The sequence below is a fragment of the Ambystoma mexicanum genome, chromosome 1p, assembly GCF_040938575.1.
Source record: "Ambystoma mexicanum isolate Mex_15411 chromosome 1p, UKY_AmexF1_1, whole genome shotgun sequence".
Lineage (NCBI taxonomy): Eukaryota > Metazoa > Chordata > Amphibia > Caudata > Ambystomatidae > Ambystoma > Ambystoma mexicanum.
In genome coordinates, this window is record NC_090921.1 from 1132983039 (window position 1) to 1133004112 (window position 21074).

General features: G+C 46.4%; 1 protein-coding gene across 1 annotated transcript in view; it reads left to right on the forward strand.

Moving 5' to 3' along the window:
• The first annotated feature begins 8100 nt into the window (after positions 1-8100).
• LOC138449712 (hepcidin-1-like) overlaps positions 8101-21074 on the forward strand; it is a 112321-nt gene continuing 99347 nt past the window's right edge. The window contains exon 1 of the mRNA XM_069604790.1: positions 8101-8268. Coding sequence (XP_069460891.1) covers positions 8200-8268 — 69 coding nt within the window. The 5' untranslated portion in view covers positions 8101-8199. The remainder of the gene's footprint in view (positions 8269-21074) is intronic.

The following is a 21074-nucleotide window of genomic DNA, read 5'->3' on the forward strand; positions in this document are numbered from 1 at the left end:
TTGACTCGATGGGGCTTATCACAAGTTTAGCGTAGTGGTAAAATGCGGTGGTAACATTATTACCACTGCATTTACCGCTCTGCCCAATCCAGTGTTCTGGGGCATTCACCTCCAGCTCTGAGCTGGAGGTAAATGCGCCGGCTTTAAGGCCATTTCTGGTGCTATTACCGGTGGCGCTAATACTGCCAGCAGTAATAGTGCCCCCCAACTCCATTGGGTCCAATGGATCGAATGGGAATGGGGACATACCCCCACGCAGCTCATGATCAAGCACTAATCACACTGGACCGAGTTGCAGTAACACTATTAGAGTTGGGCGGTATCCCGGCCAAATTAGCACCGGGATACTGCACATCTCGTGATAGAGCCCAATGTCTCTTGCTGGCGAAACAAAATATTCTTAAAACGTGGTCGCAATTGGTGGCTCCTACTGGGGCAGCATGGGTGAGGGATGTATTGTGGTCCTCGGAGAGGGAGGCATCAATCCTTGAAATGACGCCAATGCACCAACGCCTTCGGGACATACAGGAGCTACTGGTTCATACAGGCAGAAAATACACCCCCCCCCCAACACCAAGGGGATACCAGGACAAGATCCGATTTGATTGCATAGCTCTCAATTTACCCGCTGTTGGAGCTGATTCACCCGGCAAGTCCCCCATCCACCCATTCACTTCTATGGGCTCTCACCCGCCAAAAAGAAAATTGGGTGTTTTCACCTGCTTTGGTGACACAAAAGGGTGGAAGCTATGTGATTCTCATTCCATTTCTGTGTTATGCTAATTGCTATACTGTGCTGTGAGTGTCATGAACAAGTGTTATAAATAAATGTTTTTTTTTTCAAAAAGGCATCTCCAAAGGAAGCTCCTACTCTATACCAACAACGAATGTAAAGTATGCGGGTGGACCCACCCTCACAGCCAGCGCTCGAGCCCAGGGGTCTACACAGCATATGCACCTCTAGCACTCTGAAGTTCCAGAGCTGACCCCACACAGGGCTCATTGTCTATGGGCTGCGGCTGCATGCATCTGTACTTGCATTAATTCACTTAAGACAGAACCCAGGGATCTAGACATGCACGTGAGATCATACGATGAAGAATGCCCATATGGTGGATGACGAATGAACCAGAAAGTGGAGGCAGGTTGGTGGGACTATCAAATGGGGCGAGTACAGACAGTCGTGGGATAGGTATGTACATATGCAGAACTCAGGGGCTCCTTCCAATAATAGGTAACGTCATTGTAGAATAATCCAGAACCCCGTTACTTTGGGGGTGGCTGACGCACATGCAATTCGGTCTTGTGATTCTTCACTGCCTGCAGTAGGGTTGGCATGCAAGCACAGCCTCTCTACACAGACATCAAACTACTGAGTTCTTCTATTAGGGGCGGACACAGAGGTGGACGGGCCTACAGGGATCTCTGGAGATTTCCCGGTAGGCCTCTGCATCATGGGCCTTTATTTTCACATGTTCACTAGAGAAGGGGTTATGCCAGCTCAATATGGGGCCACTTTGAACATTGTTTCAGGGCCTCTTTTGGTTCCCAGTCCACCCCTGGCGGGAGAGCAAAGCACTTTTGTGCTGTTGCAGAAGGGAAGTTGGAGTTCACATTTCTTGATGGGTTCCATATTTGCCCAGCTCACCTTCTCAACTGGGAAGCCCTATGCAGCCTGTATAGCAGGAGTCGGTGTCTCCATGAACGCGTCTAGAAGCACACTCTAAGCTTTCTGATCAATGACGGGCCCCTGGTGTCCTCGAGAGGATTGAAACTATGCAAGAACTCCCCAGACGCTCAATAAGAATTACCTAGATGCAGCTGTTCTATTTGTCTAGGGCAAGGGTCTGTAAACTTTCGCTCTTCAGATTATTTGGGCTACAACTCCCATGATCCCTCACCGTTGACTATGTTTTCTAGGATTGATAGCATTTGCAGTTGAAAACATCGGGAGACAGAGAGGTTGCAGACCCCTGGTCTACAGTTTTGGGGAAGGATTTTGACCCTCTAATTGTCTGAAAAGGTTGATTCTAACAGCAACTGCCCTTGACATCACCACTAAAATGTACACCTGGGACACAACTAGGGAGTGATTCAAATCAAGGCATTTATGCTGGGCTTTAAGTGGGCCGGGGCCAGCTGGGGTTTAGCCCCAGCAAGGCTCTGAAATCTCGTTTTGAGGCGGGGCCCTGCCGGGGCTCACTAATCTCCCCTGGCAGCCCCGGCCACTATATGACAAGGATTTTTTCCTAAAACCTGAAGTTCTCACTTGTGTGCGAGAGCTTCAGGCTTCAGAAAAAAATGTCTTTCATCCATAATGGTGGCACTTCACCTGCAAGGCATGCCTTCAAGCAAGAGATGCCGGTGGGCCAGTGCCACCATTATGGAGAGAAATGTGAGGCCGCTGGAAGATGAGGCCTTGGTTTCTAAATCCTGCAGCTCCCGCGCATTCACAGGAGTTTCATTCTTTAGGAAAAAGGCCTCAGCTTCCAGCAGCCTCACCCTGTCAACCTTAATGGTGACGCTACCCCTCCCCAGCTGACGAGGGGCAGCGCCACCATTAAGGCTAAATAGACGAGGCGCTGTCCCCTGCCAGGCAAGCCTATAGAAAATTAATGCAGAGGTTAGCACCCTCTCCCCAATGGGGAGAGGGTGCTGATCTCTACAAAAGGCTGCCTGGCAGGGGTGCCAGTAGACCATTGAGCCGGGGCATGTCAAGGGGGCGTGGCCAAGCGGGCCAGCAGGTGCACCCCCTGCCATTAGGCCACGCCCCCTTGATAAGCCCCGGATCATGTAGCAGTGGCACTTATGGCACTGCAGATATGAAAGGTATACATCTTTAGTCCACGGGTGTGTGTGTGAACCATTGCACTGTGATTGGTCCATGGGCAGCCTGTCCAAGTGGAGAACTCTCACGAAGGTAGGGGCCGGTGACCGGGAAATGGTCACGTTGATGAGCATGGTTACTCAATCTGTGGCCTTCCACATGTTTTAGACTTGTAGTCCAAAACATCTGGTGACCAGCAACGTGAATACCCATTCTCATTGTTCCGCCAGAGTGAGCCCAGGAGCCTGCAGATCCCTGTGCAATCTCTGCAAGCAGAGCACCAGGTCCCTGACTGGGAGAGCACGGGAGAGAGAGGCCCTCAGTAGAACCATGTGAAAAGACTGATGGTCACTCTCTCTTAGTGCCAGGATCAGGAGAAAAGCTTGATGGCGCTGGGTGGTGTCTCAAGATATGTGTTCATATTGTAGTAAGTGCAAGCGATGCAGGGAGGTAATAGCTGGAACGCAGGCTGCAGAATGTTCAGACCATTCCAGGAGTGCTGACATGGCATTTGAAGCTGAACCCCGGAGGAGCTGCATGGTGACCAACCCAGGGTCTTCATTAATCTTTTAATATACATGGAGGTATGCTAAAGATGAACATATGCGGACCGCTCTGTCTTTCAAGATGAAAGAATGGCTGTTACTTGCTGTGTCTCGGGAGGATAGCTCAGCGGCAACGTGCTCCCCTTGAAAGCAAGACGACACGGAGCAACACAGGTTCGATCCCCGGGTCCGTGCTTAGAAACCTCTCGGTATTAAGCGCATTATAAATGACCTATCATATCGGGATGGCTAGGCAAGCCATGGTCCCTTACAATCAGGTGCCCAGAATGCACTTCGCGGGTGGTGTGATGAATTGCCATCTGGCTAGGGTGTGAAAGCCCTGGCTTTTTCTGTGATTTTAATTAAATAATAAAATGATGCAGGCAATTCCATCTCTGAAAGGTAAATCGGCTAATCAGATTCCCCTTCCATGAACTCCATGCCATAAGCATCAGGTGCACTTCATCAGTATCCTGATTCGCAGCCCCTGCTCTACCGGTGGCAGAGAGCAGGTTCAGAGGCCACAGGTACCCTTCTGACAGCTACAGTGGCACCCAAGCCTCTGCAGCACAGAGGCTGCATTTTCTTTTTATTTATTATTGATTTGGCTGATAAAATTCAACCTTTCAATGTACAAATATACTATTAAAACATTAATGTAAAAGGAAATATTCGAACAACTTTTGCTTGAACAGACAAATATGATTCTTCTTAATACAGCAATGTATCTCTTAATAGGAAGGAAAGGTTTGTTGCTCCCGGCTATCTTGCTTGTAGTTTGTGAAATCATTATTTCTGACACTTTGGTTAGTATGAATTAATTCGTTTATTGTTCGTTGTTTTTCTGGGTGATTTTTTCCTTAAATACATGTGTTTGTGAAAAACACTATTTGGAACTTGATGAGCAAGTTAGGTCAGCCGACACGTGTTTCGACCTTACGGTCGTTCTCAAGGCCAGTTGTGGTTTGCTGTGTGCCCAAAGTGGGGTTCTGTAATATAAACTGTCCTTTACGGCAGTCCTGGCTCCTGTTGGGCCCTGTATGTTCCGTCTGGCTTCCTAGGCAGTGCTCTGCAAACAGCAAACCACAACTGGCCTTGAGAACGACCGTAAGGTCGAAACACGTGTCGGCTGACCTAACTTGCTCATCAAGTTCCAAATAGTGTTTTTCACAAACACATGTATTTAAGGAAAAAATCACCCAGAAAAACAACGAACAATAAACGAATTAATTCATACTAACCAAAGTGTCAGAAATAATGATTTCACAAACTACAAGCAAGATAGCCGGGAGCAACAAACCTTTCCTTCCAATTTACCAAACTGGGGCTTAGGCTAAACCCCAAAACCGCTCCTGTGATCTTGCCCAAAATCGCAAATCAAAACACATTTGGAGCTTAGCACTGGCAGGTTCCACTCCTAGAGCCTAAAACCCACCGTATCTCTTAATAGCATGCTATTGTTTCAGATTCGCGATAACATTTAAAATCGAATATAAACATGTACTGGACAGACGTTTAGATCTTATTAATGTTTACATGTTTGCAAAGCACTTTATACTTTTTTTAACAATACAATCATTCATCAAACGTGCTCTTTTGTGAACAATAAAAGCATGAAATAAAATATCTATATAATTTATCTCGCAACAACAATGGAATAGTCATTTTAGACGATTGTTATCATTCCGATTTACAGTCTAATTGCAGTGCTTCCATAAATCTTATTGTTGCGATTCTACAAAAAATATATTGCCAGAGTGTTTATGGGCATACAATTCTAAAAACTTTTTTTTTGTAATTAAATACTGCTGACGCTTCTGAGTGATTTAAAATATAAACCCCTGTTGCAAAAACCACACAACCCTCAAGATGTCCTTGTGGCACATACAACTGTAACAATGGTGGTCAGTGTATCCCAGCCACATTAAATTGATTTCACACGTGTCAGACCTGGACCCAGTTCAGCTGTGGAAGGATTATGTGTATCCTTCCGGACAAGGCCCACCCCTGTCCACTGACAAGACTAGCCTTGGGGGATTGCTTCTCTTTGTTGTTTTATAAAGGGCAGGTACACCCTTCTCCACACGACATCCACTCCACAGGGTGCTGGCCTGGGAACAGAAACCAAGAGGCACACTGATTAACAGAGAGCCAGGCCTCACAGCGGGGGATGCATTTCTAAAGGCCCTTTGATCATCCTATTGAGAAAGGGAGGGGGCGGAGCTTGAATAGCCGAAGAGGGGTCTGTACAGTTTATGGAAGGTGCCGCCATCTGATTTTATCTGTCTCTCTTCTCTTTCCTGTCATCTACACTTCCTCTGGAGGAAAGCACTTTGGGTGTGACATCATAAGGGTAAAGTCAACTCATTTCAAGAGCAGAGATTGGACCCCTAAAGGAGGCTACGTTTGGTCCAATCACCCGGGGACGTTTGCCTATAAAAGAAGGGATTTCCCACCACTTCTCTGAATCATCTGGAATTATCTTGAACAATCCTAAAGATTTTGATGCACCCTGCTGAGAGCGTTGTCTAAAGTACTCCAGTTGTGAGCTGAAGGCAGGTGTTCCAAAGGCACAATCGAGCTCTGTCCCCCTAACCATCCCCAGCGACATCAGTGTCGATCTGCTGTTGAAACAGGACCTGCCTCTCTGCCAGCCACAGTGATACCCAGGACCTCATCCTGTTGGAGGGCCTCTGCAGTTGTGTGCCAGTTTCCCCTGTATTTGGGAGCATGAGAAAAGGACTTATCGTATCCCTGAGTCCCTGGAGTGGGACTCGCAGCAACCTAAGGAATGACCTGCTGCTGGAGAATGTCTGCCTTTCTGCCAGCCACAGGGATACAGAGGTCCTCGCCATGTGGGAGGACCCTTGCAGTTGTGTGTCAGCCTCCCCCATGTTTGGGAACACAAGAAAAGGACTATTCTTATCCCGAGCCCCTAGATTGGGACTCACGGCACACTGAGAGACAAGACAGAAGGGATCCTAGTGTTTTTGAACTACTTGGTGCCTGCTTCATGAACTGTTCAGGACATTTGAACCGGCAGGAACCTGCATTACTGACTTTTGCTCTCTCCTAATCTTCACACAGCGCCAAGAAGTCGGGTTTGGTGCTGCTGAACCACCAAGAATGGCAAAGAACTATTGACTGCTAACTTCCCCCATGGCCCATTTTTAGGCCATAGAGACTGGTTGGGTCACTTTGAACTCTTTTACTCACAAGTAAATATCCTTTTTCAAGAACATTATTGTGTTTGCTTGCCTTTCACCCCAGAGTGCTGCATCTACTACCTCTGCTAATTGTGTGTTCCTTCCTTGGGGGTGGGTTTTGTGTAGCGTTTTTCTATTGACTTATTTTTGCACATGCTGTGTCTGTTTAAAGTGTATATATTTTTATAGAACCTTGTTTGGACATTCCTTTATTTTGAACTGCTATACTTCACTGTTTTGTTGCTACTGGACCACAGTCACACCCCTCGAGAGTAGAGCCTTCCCCTGGTCCAATGGTATCACAAAAGGCAAAGGAGGTATATCTCTTGACTGTGCCTGTATTACCTTTAGGATTGTGTTGACTCTTGGTTTGTAGGCATGTGAGGGCCGAGTGGGCGTTTTACCCTCTACTCATCCTTGTACTCCTACAAGGCAGAAGTCGTGTCACAGGTGGGAAGCCCACTCATCAGCAGAGGCATTGCTAGAAGGCGGCTGGGGGGCTATAGTCCTGGGTGTTTCGGTTGTAGCCCCAGATAGAAGCTCAGGGGCTACAACCAAAAGGCTAGCTTGCCCTGGGTCCTGACAGTTGCGAAATTAGCGTAGCCCCGGTCTCTTCCAGACCTTGTAACACCCATGAGTGCAGGATCTTTGCCACTCCGAGAAAAGCACCAGTCCCTCACCATGGGGATCAATTTTAGGCTTTTGGATGTAAATGGCTTGTCCTGGTGCTCCTGGCTGCCGTCCGGAACACAGTCACCCAGGAATGCCTCATTGCATCCACCACCCAGCTTTTCATTAGAGATTGAAGAATCATAGAGATAAGAAAATGTAGTGTGAAGATTCAGCCCATCTAAGTCTGATAAGGGAAACAAAGAAGTGTCTTCTGAATACTCACAAGGCCTAGTAGGTCCTCTTTATCTTCCTGTGTATAAATTGTTTTCAATCCCAGGTTCCCTCTCTGTTGCCATGTGGGCGCCGTGAAATTCAATTTGTATAAGCGCTTAACAAATGCACAGTAAATAAATAAATAAATAGGATAGCTAAGGATTTTCTGTAACTTATATTTAGTTCAACAAAATGGTTTTGATCTGCTTCCTTTTCTAACATTGTATTTCTTTGTAAATTACAACAATTCGTATCTGCGGTAAAAGCAAATATAGTATGTAATACACCAGATATATTTATGCGCTCTTATGAACACCAGTCAGAAACAGATCCACGAAACGTCTTTGGTTGCGTGAAAATAAATAAGAGGTTGGATGGTAACTTTCACAGAGGAACCAGGCCGTGAGCATCGCCACTTCTGCCAACGCAGTTGACTCATATGTCCGAAGTGGCTTCTTGCCAACACAACAGGTACCTTACAACACACAGAGACGACCATCGTCAACCCGGGGCACGGGGGCTGGGGGGACTGGGATTTTCCAAAATGAAGCAAAGGGGGGGTATGCGGGGGCAGGGAGGAGGGGCCGGTTGGAGGCCGTCGTCTGGGAAATTCCCTCTCGGCTCATTAAAAGGGAAGCCGCTGTGTTTGGGCCCATCCAGCCGAGGCCTGTGTTGGAAACAGCGCGGACCCTGTGCCAAGCCGTCGCTGTCCTCCCAGAAGCCTCCTCTCTCAGCCATGGACCTCAGGCTGCACGTCCTCCTCCTTTTGGTCTTCGGGCTGGCGTGGGCAGGGACTGGCAGAGAGGTAAGCCTGAGGCTCGATGAGATGCTACAGTGCTCCTATCTATCTAAATTAGAGCAGCCATTTTGTGCATGTGCTGCATTTTCTTGCAGAAAGCGGGCCCCTGTTTCGTGTAAAGGCCTGGAACGCTTTACGGCGAGTTTGTTACCCTCGTGTATAACCTCGAGTAGGTGTGTTCTCGTGGCTTTTTTATGCAATCACGTTATTGAGCCACTAACGGGCTGCAATTCATCCTTGATTGGTGGGAAGGGTCTTCCTTTGTTTGTGCGTGAGTGTCCGTAAACAGGTGGTCATTTAGTGAACAACTTGTTGAGTGTTCCTTGATATTAGAGGTGAAGGTGTTGCCATTTGCTTTCCGGCTAAGGTCTGGTAAAGGGACAGTGCGAACAGAGGAGGCTGAAAGACCCCTTAGTAACCCCCAGTGTGTTCTCCGGCTTTGTTTCGATCTTTCCCATCACACCAGATTTTGCTTGTGTCAAACTCTGAGGGCAAAGGACGGGCATCACATTAACATGCACAATACAATGTCGATACATTTTTCCCGTAATTGTTATTTTTTTAACATATATATGACTGAATCACCTATCCCCTTTTTATCAAAACTTTTTACAATGGGGGTTTCCCATTCAAACACGCGTTGGTAAAGCATGCCCTCCCCATGTATGCACCAACATGCTGTTTACCATCTAGAGAGAGTGATTGTTTGCAACAGGTAATACAGCACAGTGGCTTAAAAGACAGTTACTAAGTTACCGTTCGTCCTGGGAGGATAACTCAAGGGCAACGTGCTCGCCTTGGAAGGCAACACAGAACACCACAGGTTCCATCCCCGGGTCCTCACTTAGAAACCTCTGGATATTAAGCGCGTTATAAAAATCATATCATACGTTCCCCGAAAACACAAGGTTTGCGCCCTACCAATGCCAAACAGCCTGTCACCGCTGCGAGTAGGATATATAACACAGCAGCCGAATTGAAATGACAGTGACATCTGTAATGTCCACACTCGGAAGCTGCACACTGATGGTGGATAGCGCTATATAGCACATGCGAGCGTTTGTTTTGCTTTTACTTCCCTGTCCCGGCAGGGCCTAATCATGTTTCCATACACGTGCTGGTGATTTAAATTGACATAATTGCAGCATTCTGCGCAGCAGGTCACACTGCCACTTCAGTGGATGAGGGAGGGGGGGGGGCGGGGGCTAGGGGCAGACCCGTTTATTGGGAGACAGTTGGGCAGCAGGACGGTGCCTCTGCGAGACTGTGGGATCTGGTTGGGTGACAGGCTCTGGCCCAGCCCAGTGGGGTGCTAGGTGCACGGGCAGCACTGTGCCTCGAGCCTCTGCCTCGAGATGGGGCATTTAATGGAGAGATGTCACGCTGCGGTGTCAACGTCGGGTGCATTCACCCCACATCTCCATAATGCTCCGGTCAATGGAGAAGTAGGGAGGGATGAACTGGGAATGTGGATGCATCAGTTAGCCCACTCTTTAATTTACCTAGTCCACGTTTCATTTAAAGTTATCTCAGCTACTTTATACAGTAATGTTGTATGTATTGATTGAAAACGAATCGATTCCCTTACTAGGGTCTGTACTAAATATATATTTTTTTTCTTACTCATGATTTTTAATTTTTTTATTTATTTGCATTTTTAAAGCACTCAAACAGCCCGCGGGCATGCCTTACGGTTTGCATTCAATTGGAGCTTACAATACACCACTATTCAACCCTAAAATGTGAAATGCATCCTCCAGCATGGCAGCTGTTCATATCAATCAGAAGTATTTTCCAGTTGTTGTTATTTACAGTCAATTGTACTCATTCATATGCAGGAAACGTTGCTAATACAATTAAAATGTAGTCTCTTGTAAAAAAAAAATAAAAAAAATCCCCAAAATGCGTCATGCCATAGTCAATTTCCTTCCATCCGTTAAATAGCCATTAAAGCAAGAGTAGGGGAAACTTGGAACCCACTCATACATCGTTCCCCAAAAAAACAAGGTTCTCCAACATCTTGTAAACCATTGACATCTCCTGTGACTTGTTAACGCACCGCCTCTCCCTGACCCCTGCTTTCTTATGATTCTTAAAGCATTGTGCAGTCTGGCGAGTAATCTGCTAAAGTAGAGCGTGTCCCTCTGGCTTGTGGGAGGAGGAGGAAGTGAAACAGTGCAGTGAGGCACAGGCTACGCAATGTGATCTCTGCAGCAAGTTATAAACCCATCTGTATCGACCTTACTTCCCTGTCATCTTCCTTTACTCCGAGTCCGACCCGTCCTCAACTCAGTCTGCCAACAGTGAGGGGCGCCATAGCTCAGAACGAACCACGCTTTGAGAAGTACATTAAAACAATGTGTTATGCACATGCGATTATTTGCTGCTTGACTAATCTACATCCGATACCATCCTGAGATGTATGCCCTGCCCACAGCCACACAAGACTCTGTCCATTTGCACACGCCTCCGCCCACCTGTCAAAAAGGGAAACTGGTTGTAGCCTTCAGTTTGCTTACTATAACATTGAAAATAATGTATTCAATGCTATAGTAAGCAAAATGAAGGCGGCGCCGCCGCCGAAATAATAGTGCTTTCAATCCATGTCTTTGGATTTAAAGCACTATTATTGCTGCGGCGCCGCCTTCATTTTGCTTATTATAGCATTGAATGAATGATTTTCAGTGCTACGGTAAGCAAAATGAACGTGGCACCGCCGCCGTAATAATACTGCTTTCAATCCAATGACATGGATTGAAAGCACTATTATTATAGCGGCGCAGGCAGTGGGCACGAACATTTCGCGCCGTTTCCGGAATCTCAAAATTCCTGAGATTCAAGGGAATTTTCCCGGAGACCCAGAGAAAAATTCCGGAGGTTAGGCAGGTATGTCCGATACCCCTTGATGGTGTCTTGCCCTTGTGGACAGGACCAAAAGAGAACAAAAGAGAATCATATTCTGTCTAAGAGGCTTTATGATCCAGGTACATGTTCACTGCTGTAACATTATCAAGGGAAAAAAAGTGAGGATCACAGGCAGAGAAAGGAGGAAGGACAATCTCCTGATCCAAATGGAAACAAGATGAAATTGCTGTCTTAAATGACTGAGGTAGTCTAGGACATTAACTACTGAGAAGAAATAATAGATTGGTTCAGAGGAAACCAGTGCACCCAGCTCTGCCAAAGAAATATTTAAATATAAGAAATGTCAGGGGTATGTCTTCAAGACAATAAAACCGAGATTGAATCCGGGAGGAGAGTCCATGCAGGAATGTCTTACCTTCATGGATGGAGAGCAAAGAGAAAACCCTCAAATATACATGTGGCACGTGTTGCACTTGAGACACACTCAGCCCTTAAAGTGGAACTGAGAGACCCAGCATAAGCCCATCCCTGAGAAGCTCTAGCATCTCTGTGGGGTCATAAATATGATGAATCAACTTCCTGGGCACCAGTGGTCCAAGGATGAATATCGGCTTCTAAAGCATCTATCAGCCCCACACTTCTAGTACACCGGAAGGGATCCAAACAGATTGGAAAGAAGCAAATTATGAACCTCCTTGTCCAATTTTTGGTAACATGGACGGAGCGTCAGGCTTATCTCTGCAAGGTCGTGGATCAGTGGTTGGTTGCAGCACAGCAAAAATACAATTATTATCCTATGATAAAATGAAATGTCCAGTCAAGTTTGTATAAAAATATCTACTTTATTATTCTAACAGACAGCTCTAGCACACTGAAAAATACAACCCACCCTGTAAAGGAATGAAGAGGACAGAACGTTTCAAAGAAGGAAACGGGATGCACTCAGCATACTGACAGGAGGGTAGTCAGTATAGTAATTCATTGATAGTTCAAGGATACTTGGTTTCAACACAAAGGGAGTAATGGTACATAAAATGTCACTAGGGTCCTTCGGAGTACCAGGGGGACAGTACCACAATGTAATTTGTGCTGTAGGTGTTCTTAGTGCTCGACAGCATTGAGTCAGTTTCAGGGTGCTTGGCAGCTTCTACGACAGAGTTCAAGACAGGAGACAGCTGCGGGCAGCAGGCCGCAGGCAGTTCAGGGAGTGAGGCTGGACGGGCAGCTGCAGGCTGGCCTACAGGGCGGCTCAGGAATTGTTGTCTCAGTGCTGGTGGGCAGTTCTGAAGAACTGGTCGAGGCGTCTCTGATGGTGTTAGCGTCTGCGGCATATCAACAGTCAGTGGTGCAGTCAGTTGCAGCGGGAGGGGCTCAACCTTTCTAAATGCCATTTTATGCAGATGTCGGTAGATGCTTGTTGATGCACTCCTTCAAGCTTCTTCACTGGGCTTGTGTCATCCTTTAATGCAGACAGCCCAAAGCTGAGGAGAATATTCCATGCAGCTGCCTTGTCCTCAGTTTGGTTCAGAGACTCTCTGGCACTTCCCTCCTAAGAAGCTTGCTGGGTACCTGTTCTTGAGCTGCTGTAGGTTCTATGGATTCAATGTCTCTCTGTTCCCTGGGAGATGTTTAGGGGAGGGATGTTGCTTCTCTCTTGGAGGTCCTGGCCTTCCTTCACTGGTGGAAGATGCAAGGCAGACTGTACCTTCAGCCAGGGTCCAATGTTGAATTCTTCTTGCTTCTCCTTGCAAAGTCTTCACACGATCCGCCGAAAAGAGGGGCTTGACCCAAATGGACCACAGGGATTGGTGTAGGCTAAGTCTACTTTAATGAACCAATCCTGGATCCCCACCAACAATCCCCTGTATGCATGAGGTCATAACCGGAGTACTTTGCAGCAGAAAAGGTAAAGGGGTTAAAACATATAATATTAAGTTCCACCCATTTTCCCGTCTGTTGTGGATCAAAGGGTCGCTCTGGTCAATAGAGCTCTGTGTGGTTCCTGATTAAAGTGGCAGGTCTCCCTTGAAGCTGTGGCGGGAACAGACATCCTGGCACCATCAATCCACATACTCGTACCTTCTGAATGGGGTCCCCCTGTGGGGATGACTACTGTAATACATGCAGTCCGAGACATGACATGTCACTGTCAATTGATCCTAAGGGTGGGAACTGGTTTCATGTTGACACAGTCCATATCAAAGGTCGTTGGGGTTTCCTGTCTCCTTTGTTAACCTCTTAAGCCAGGCCCCTGTATACTCCTAAATATGACAGGGGGGATTGCGCCAGTAGGCTGTGTCCATTCAGAGTACAGAGGTCTATGTGTTTGTCGTGAGGTGAGCATAGGAAAATCTGTGACGATTAGCCCCTCACATTTTCGGGAGGTTGATTCAGCATCATTCAATTTCATATCAAATAAAATAAAAAAATACAGGTGACCACACACCCACTGTGCAGATGGTTGAACTCCTCACAATAAAAGAGTTCGAAAGGACCCTCAGAGGGACACCTAAACAAAAATAAAGGTATGGTCCAAGTGTATTGTACAGTGGAGGAAAGGCGTGCTTGATTGGTGGCATTAGTCATCTATGGTTATAATCCTTTGGTAATCAAGCCTGTCTGGTCATTGTCTGAGCCGAGAGGCATAGTCAGATCAGAGTCTCTGTGTGGAGACTGAACCATCTTAACAGAAGGAGGTCTAGAGTTGGGACCGACCCTGAGGACTGACACATGGATAGGACTGTTATCCATTTAGGACAACCAATGACACCTAAGCCTTCTTTCATCTGACCTTGGAAATCAGCGGGAGAATTATTGAGATCTTTGTGACCCGCGTTCACAGATGAGTATCTCAGAGATGCTTCAGGCAGCTCCAGATCATGAATCGGGCATGAAGTATTGGGAGCAAATCTTAGATGTTCAGTGCATTTCCACGTTTGCTCCAGTGCAAACCTTTGTGAATCGGGCCCTAAAAGGGTTTACTCTGAAATTATCTTGCCATCCTTTGGCCAGAACAAAGGAATAATTTCAATATGTGTTTTCATAACGGGGTCGATGTATGTCACACAACTGTGTATTTGGAATGATTATTGTTTCTATGGTTGCTCTTGTTGGTTCAGTGTGATTTCTTTATGGTTTATTTAATTTATTTATTGAACATTTGTATGGCGCCTATACAGCAGAAAGTGTTTCCAGGCACCACAAGACAAAAGAGGGGGTGGGGGGACAGAGGAAATATAACAATAACGGGCCAACTAGGACTTGTGACATTCCTGAATGTGCAAGTGCAATAACTAGAAGTGCTGGGAGAGGGGAGGTGGTCGGGGCAAGGGAGAGGATGGGGAAAGTGGGTGAGGGATAAGTGCAGGTGAGAGGGGGCCCCAAGGGCTGGGCAAGTGCTAAGGGAGCCAAGGGAGACAAGTGCCTGGGGAACCAGGGAGGTCAATTAGTGCAGGGAAGGAGAGGACTAGACTCAAGGCTAATCAGGTAGGGGCGCCCATAGGCAAGTGCTACTAAGAGTGCGTGGGGCGTGGGAAAACTGGTAGAGGGAGGGCCTAGCCCTGATCAGGCTCATGAGGGAAACAGACAACCAGTCGCAATGTTAGGTGGAGAAGAGCAAGGGAGGGGTTGAGGGAAGGAGGAGGACAAAAAAAGGAAGGCCTTGAGAAGCTTCCAGAACTTGAGATCTGGTTCAAGGCAGAGAGGGGCAGGGAGGCCATTCCAGAGGAAAGTTCTGTCAAAAGAAAGAGATCTACTCTCCCCCCCACTCTGGTAGCTGGGGTGGTACTGTTAGGTTTCTTGTATGCATTTGATTCAACTTCAAGAGTCTGAGCAGGTTCCTCTTGCGGTTGAGATGAATTACATGATTGAAGTAGGATGGAAAGTGAAAAGCTGGAAGTTTCTTTAGGTCACTGGGTAGTGATCCATCAGGGGCTATTTCTTGAGTTCCTGTCTCAAGCTGAAGATCTGTGTTGCAGTGGTGTGTCCAGACTCTTTTGACTGGTGTGTCCCAACTGGGGCACTGAATTATGCAAGGGTGGCATGAAGTACGAGTGCGCGTGCTCATACACACACACACACACATTCTGATGATAGTTTAGGATAATGGGCTGGCACCTGGGGTGGCCAATCACATTCTAGGGGTAGCACGTGCATCCATAGGCCACACCGTGGGCACACCACTGCTTTGTTGGAAGTTTTCTATCTCTTTTTTGTCTGGGTATTGTATTGTTTCAGCATGAAGATTGTGTAACTGCTCCTAAATGTTGCTATTATCTCGCATGGTATTTTGAAATAATCGCGGTGGATGGCCTTATTAGTAGGTCATTGGAATTGGGTCTGGCATTTCTTTGTGATTGGTTGGCTGGGGTCTCCTGTCCTTTCAATGCATAAGTGGGGTGTGTTGACTTCTTGAATTTCTTCGCTGTTTGGATTCTGCTGTCTGGTCGCCATTCACCCTACGGGTTGTCAGCTGCTAGTTGGGCCTCCTGGCCAGGTGTGTAGTGATTCTCTGAAAGGTGCCCTTTTGATGGTGTTTGTGGCCTGAAACCAGGAGGGGGCAGACACCAGAGTAGGGTGTCTAAATGTAGATTTGCCAGTCATGCACATCAGAAAGCGGCAGAAGCCTCACACAATCTCACTGTCCAAGCTAGCAGCGCCAACCCTTATGGCACAAGCTTTGTCGGCCAAAAAAGAAAAAGGCTGTGATACCCTCTTTTTTTGTGACAGGGGCCTGACTCGTGAGGGCGTGACAATATTGAAAAAGGCAAAAGTGAGTCAAGGCTACCTCTCCCTTGTAGCACTAGCCGGAGGTTGACATGATTCTAAGTCCTAGTGTAACATAATAAGATTACACCAGTAGGGCACACAATTTAAATAAAATCAATTTTATTCTAAAGAGATAAACATAGTGATAACATATACACAGGAACAAGACAAGTACATCTGTATGTAAAATTAAATTCTAAAGTTGGACCACAATATCTAGTATAGGTAGGCTGTACAGTGAAGCATGACAAAACACACAATTATTGACATTTGTGTGGGAATAATCCAAATCAATTTAAAACGGTTCACAGTGCTCAATGCATGAAGATTGGAATGAGCTGTGGATAGATACATAACTCATGTCAAAGCTTGTCGACACTGGATTTAGTGTTTCGAGTTCAGACTCTTGTAATTCTACAGAGAAATTGTTAAATAACTTAATTCATGGAACAGCTCTGAACGGCCATCAGGACTTGTCATCTTGGTAGGCGCAGAGATAGATAGGTATTGGTCGATAAGGCACTTTTCAAAGCGTCATCTAAAACAATATAGACAGAACGACAAGTAAGCGAGTGTGCCGCCGTTTTATGGCTAAGCTGTAAATGAATAGTGCAAGGAGAAACGTGTTAACATACCGCTAATCAGTTGGGAACACCCTCGGGCTTTAAACAGCAATCCATAATGGAAGTTGTCAAGTGTTCGAGTAGATACATAAAAAGAGACCTGCAGCAGTCAGGTAGTAATACATACTTTCAGTTGCATACATAGGTGTATAAAGAGAGAAGGCACAGTGCCTCTCAGCAACATTTTTGAGAAAGGTGGAATCAGGCAGAATTCTCCACGGGAAAACGTGGCATCAATGTTGCCTCAATGTTAGTAGTACGGGGCGTAACCGGGCGCAATGCGATTAAACATATGATCACATATCTTAATCCCATTACGCCCTGTTTTGCCAGGACCTTGGTGTCACAAAAAAGATCGAGACGGCCGCCATCTCTTTTGCTACACACCGTCCTAATCACATTGGAGCAAACATTGATGCCATGTTTTCTCGTGGAGAACTCTGCGTGATGCCACCTTTCTCGAAAATTACTGGTGTAATCTAATGATGTTACACTAGGACTTAGAATCATGTCAACCTCTGCCTAGTGCTTCAAAGGAGAGGTAGCCTTGACTCACTTTTGCCTTTTTCAGCAAGCTTCGTGGGTACTCCCGGCGCAAACTCAGCCGGAGTAAAATGTCGAAGTGCAGATTATTCAATTCGAATTAACAGGAGTAAAGATGCCAATGGTGTCGATTGACATGTTGAACCTCACTCTGCACATCAGCAAGGGCACACGTCACAGCACCAGAATCCCCAGACACATACCTTAGAGGAAATCAATACACGTAGGGCCTGATTCACAGAGCATTTTCCTATGGGATTGCACCATTATAAAACACCCGATACACAAAACATTTTCCTATGGGACTGCACCATTATAAAACACCCGATACACAAAACATTTTCCTATGGGACTGCACCATTATAAAACACCCGATACACAAAACATTTTCCTATGGGACTGCACCATTATAAAACACCCGATACACAAAACATTTTCCTATGGGACTGCGCCATTATAAAACACCCGATACACAAAACATTTTCCTGTGGGATTGCGCTATTATAAAACGCCTGATTCACAGAACATTTTCCTGTGGGATTGCACCATTACAAAACCCCCCATACACAGAACATTTTCCTATGGGATTGCGCCATTGCAAAAGGCCTGATTCACAGAACATGTCGCGCAATTATAAAACGCCTGATTCACAGAACATTTTCCTATGGGATTGCGCCATTGTAAAAGGCCTGATTCACAGAGCATTTTTCTTTGGGATTGCACCATTATAAAATGCCTGATTCACAGAACATGTTGCGCAATTATAAAACGCCTGATTCACAGAACATTTTCCTATGGGATTGCGCCATTGTAAAAGGCCTGATTCACAGAGCATTTTCCTTTGGGATTGCACCATTATAAAATGCCTGATTCACAGAACATGTTGCGCAATTATAAAACCAGTGGAGTAACTTTGCTGAAAAAGTTGGGGGGGGGAACATGATATCTGAGGAAAAGGTGCCCCTGCCAAATGAATGGGGACAAAATGGTGTGCCATGAAAGTTGGGGAGACAAACACCCCTGCCCCCCCCTAAAATTATGCCCATGTATTAAAACGCCTGATTCACAGACAATTTTCCCATGGGATTGTGCCATTGTAAAACGCCTCTGTGAAAATGTCAAAAGCGGAACCTTTTTTTCTGACGCTAGAGTACAATAAATATTGCAATACACCATTAAAACGTGTGTAGTAAAGTGAAAAACACTATCAAAAGAAAATGGCAGAAAATCATCAATAACATCTAGACAGGTGCACAAGTGAAAGAAATGATAGGTCACCCTCAGGAAACTTTAATTTATCAAAGTACCCGGCACCACCGATAAGTGGGAAAAGGAAAAGAAACTGGGAAATAAAAGCTGCACCATTGATCAAGTGAACCCATTTCAATAATGCCTTGTAATTTCATAGGAGCAAAGAAGACCGATATGCTCGAATAAAAATACACTAGCTCCTGAACAGATGTGAGGACATCTTTTTAGATTAAGGATAAGTAGAAGGGAGGAAATCCTCCCGCCTATCGCCCCTCAACTCTGACAAGCCTTTGATGCACTCCTATGATTCAATGTTCCATCTTTCCCTGCGTTTTTTCACCTGTCCTTTTACAACATTACCGAGAGATAAAATCGCGAATTCAATTACGGGTGGAGAGTTTTTCTTTCTGGGAAGAGCCTGAGCAATGAAGCTCCGGACTGCAGCCATTAATTCCAGAGAGGACTTCGGAGTTTTACTAGAGTCTGCCCCAGGCAGTTGGCTTTGCTATTCACTGGTAACCACAGCAACGTCGGACCCAGGCTACTGGTATCTTTGGACGGATCGCCCCACCCACTCCACACTCTTTGCGCCCCCCCCCCATCCCACACCTGAATGCAGAGACCATCTTTAGGGTGGCTACCTCATCACAGTCCTTATAACTGAATGGGTGGCGCCTTACAGACGAACAGGAAGCCATGTTGCTTAAAATAAAGAAGGGACCTTGTCCACTACACTGGTGTGTATACATGCCTAACCTCTGGGTTCAACCCACAGATTTTGTGTTTTTACTCTCTTCTCTGATGCTCCGGAGAAGAGCGTGGAGTCTCCGGGTTTTCCGGCAGTCCCCGCGTCTCCACTAGATTTGGTGATTTGATCCCTTTCTTGCCATGCCATACCGGAAAGTAACGCTATGTCCTTCGGCGCTTCTTAACATCACATCTGACGGGAGTACGCGTTTCTTTGCTGATTCCGGCCCCCCGAAATGCGCTCTTGTTTGTCTGTAATGAAGGGCACACATTACAGCCTCTGCAATGGCGGACACGTTCCGCATGGGGATTCAAAAAAAGCTATTGTGACGTGTTCAAGATATTTGAATATTTATATATTTTTGATGGATCCTTTAATATGTTTTTCACATTTCATGCTTATTGCAATCCTGTGAGTTTATTAAACACATAAAGTAAAAACTTAAATGTATTCCAATGTTTGGGTGTGGCCTTGCAAACGTGTGGGTGGGGCATTCCGGTGACATAGCTCTCTGGGCTTTTCATTTTGGAATGTAGGCAGGTAGGCATGGTGTGACACACAAACACACATAGGGCCTCATTACGAGGAGGGTGGTAAGGGGTTAACGGCGCTGGTAAAGGTGCCAGAGCCGTTAACCCCTTACCACTAAATTACGAGGTCCACTCGTGGGACCCGCTCAGAACGCCTGGGTTTACCAAATGTCCTTAGCGGGTCCCGCGAGCGGCCCAACGGGTCCCGCAAGCGGCCCAGCATGCTAACAACACGCCCGTTGTTAGCATGCTGCCCTTTGCCATTCAGCCCTATGGGGGCTCAAATTTGAATGGGGATGGACTGGGTCCGGGTTCCCTGAATGGGGAAATACCGGGTCCTCCAAGGTCAGAATGGCCCGGTATTTCCCCATTCAGGGGACCCGGACCCGGGTTTGGGGGTAGCCATGCCCTTAGTAATGAGGCCCTCTCTTTTCCCTCCACCGTCGAGATTTTTACTTGGGGAAATCTCATTGAAAAACGATTTTGCAAATCAGGGCCTTGGTTTTTTGTGATAGGCGTTCCTGCAAGGTAGGAGGAGAGCTCTTACATTTCTAAAATTCCAGGCTTAAGAAAGTCAACCAAGTGCATTTTTCACCCTTGGGATTCTGGGAATTGTATTACATTATGAAATGATAAGTCATTTATAATGCGCCTGTACACAAGTGTTTCTAGTCGCGCCAAGACAAGGAAGGGGAGACAAAGGGAGGACAAAAGGAAAAGTACCAAAATGTCGCCCCCAGAATTCCAACTCCCGAAAATGTTGACTTTGTTTTCCCAACCCCCCTTACACCATATATATATATATATATATATATATATATATATATATATATATATATATATATATATGTATATATATGTTGCGGTGTGGGTGGTCTCCCCTGCATATGTTAGTGGTGTAAGGGGGATTGAAAACATTTTTACAAAAAAAGTCGCCATTTTCGGGAGTCGGAATTCTGGAGGTTGCAGTGATCACATAGTTCCGGACAAAACAAATGATCTTACTAGGCCAGTATGTCATTCAGATCGTGCAAGTACAAGGGGGAAGGGAGAGGAGCAGTGACAGGGGGACTGAGGGGGGAAAGTGCAATAGGGCAAAGCTCAAGCAAGTGCGGCCTGGGTGGCCGGCTCTAAGTAAGTGTAAGGAGGCAGGGGACTGTAGGGTTGCAGATACAGTCCTTAAGTGAGCGGTAAACCCAGAGGCAGTGCAAGGGTCAACTGGTCATGTACGAGCCTGGTGCCCATAAGGTTCAGATGGTGGCCAGGTACCAGTTAACGCGGCAGACACAGCAAATCAGCAGGTTAGAAAGAGAGAGAAAGGAGAAGTGAAAAGGAAGGTCTTGAGTTGCTTCCCTTAGGTGGTTCTGCTCAAGTTTGCAAGAGGCAGGGAGGCTGTTCCAGAGGGAGGCACCAGCCGCGGAGAGAGATCTACCCCCACTCTCTGCCTGGAGAAGCATCTGAGCCTAAGAGAGTTGGAGGCGAATG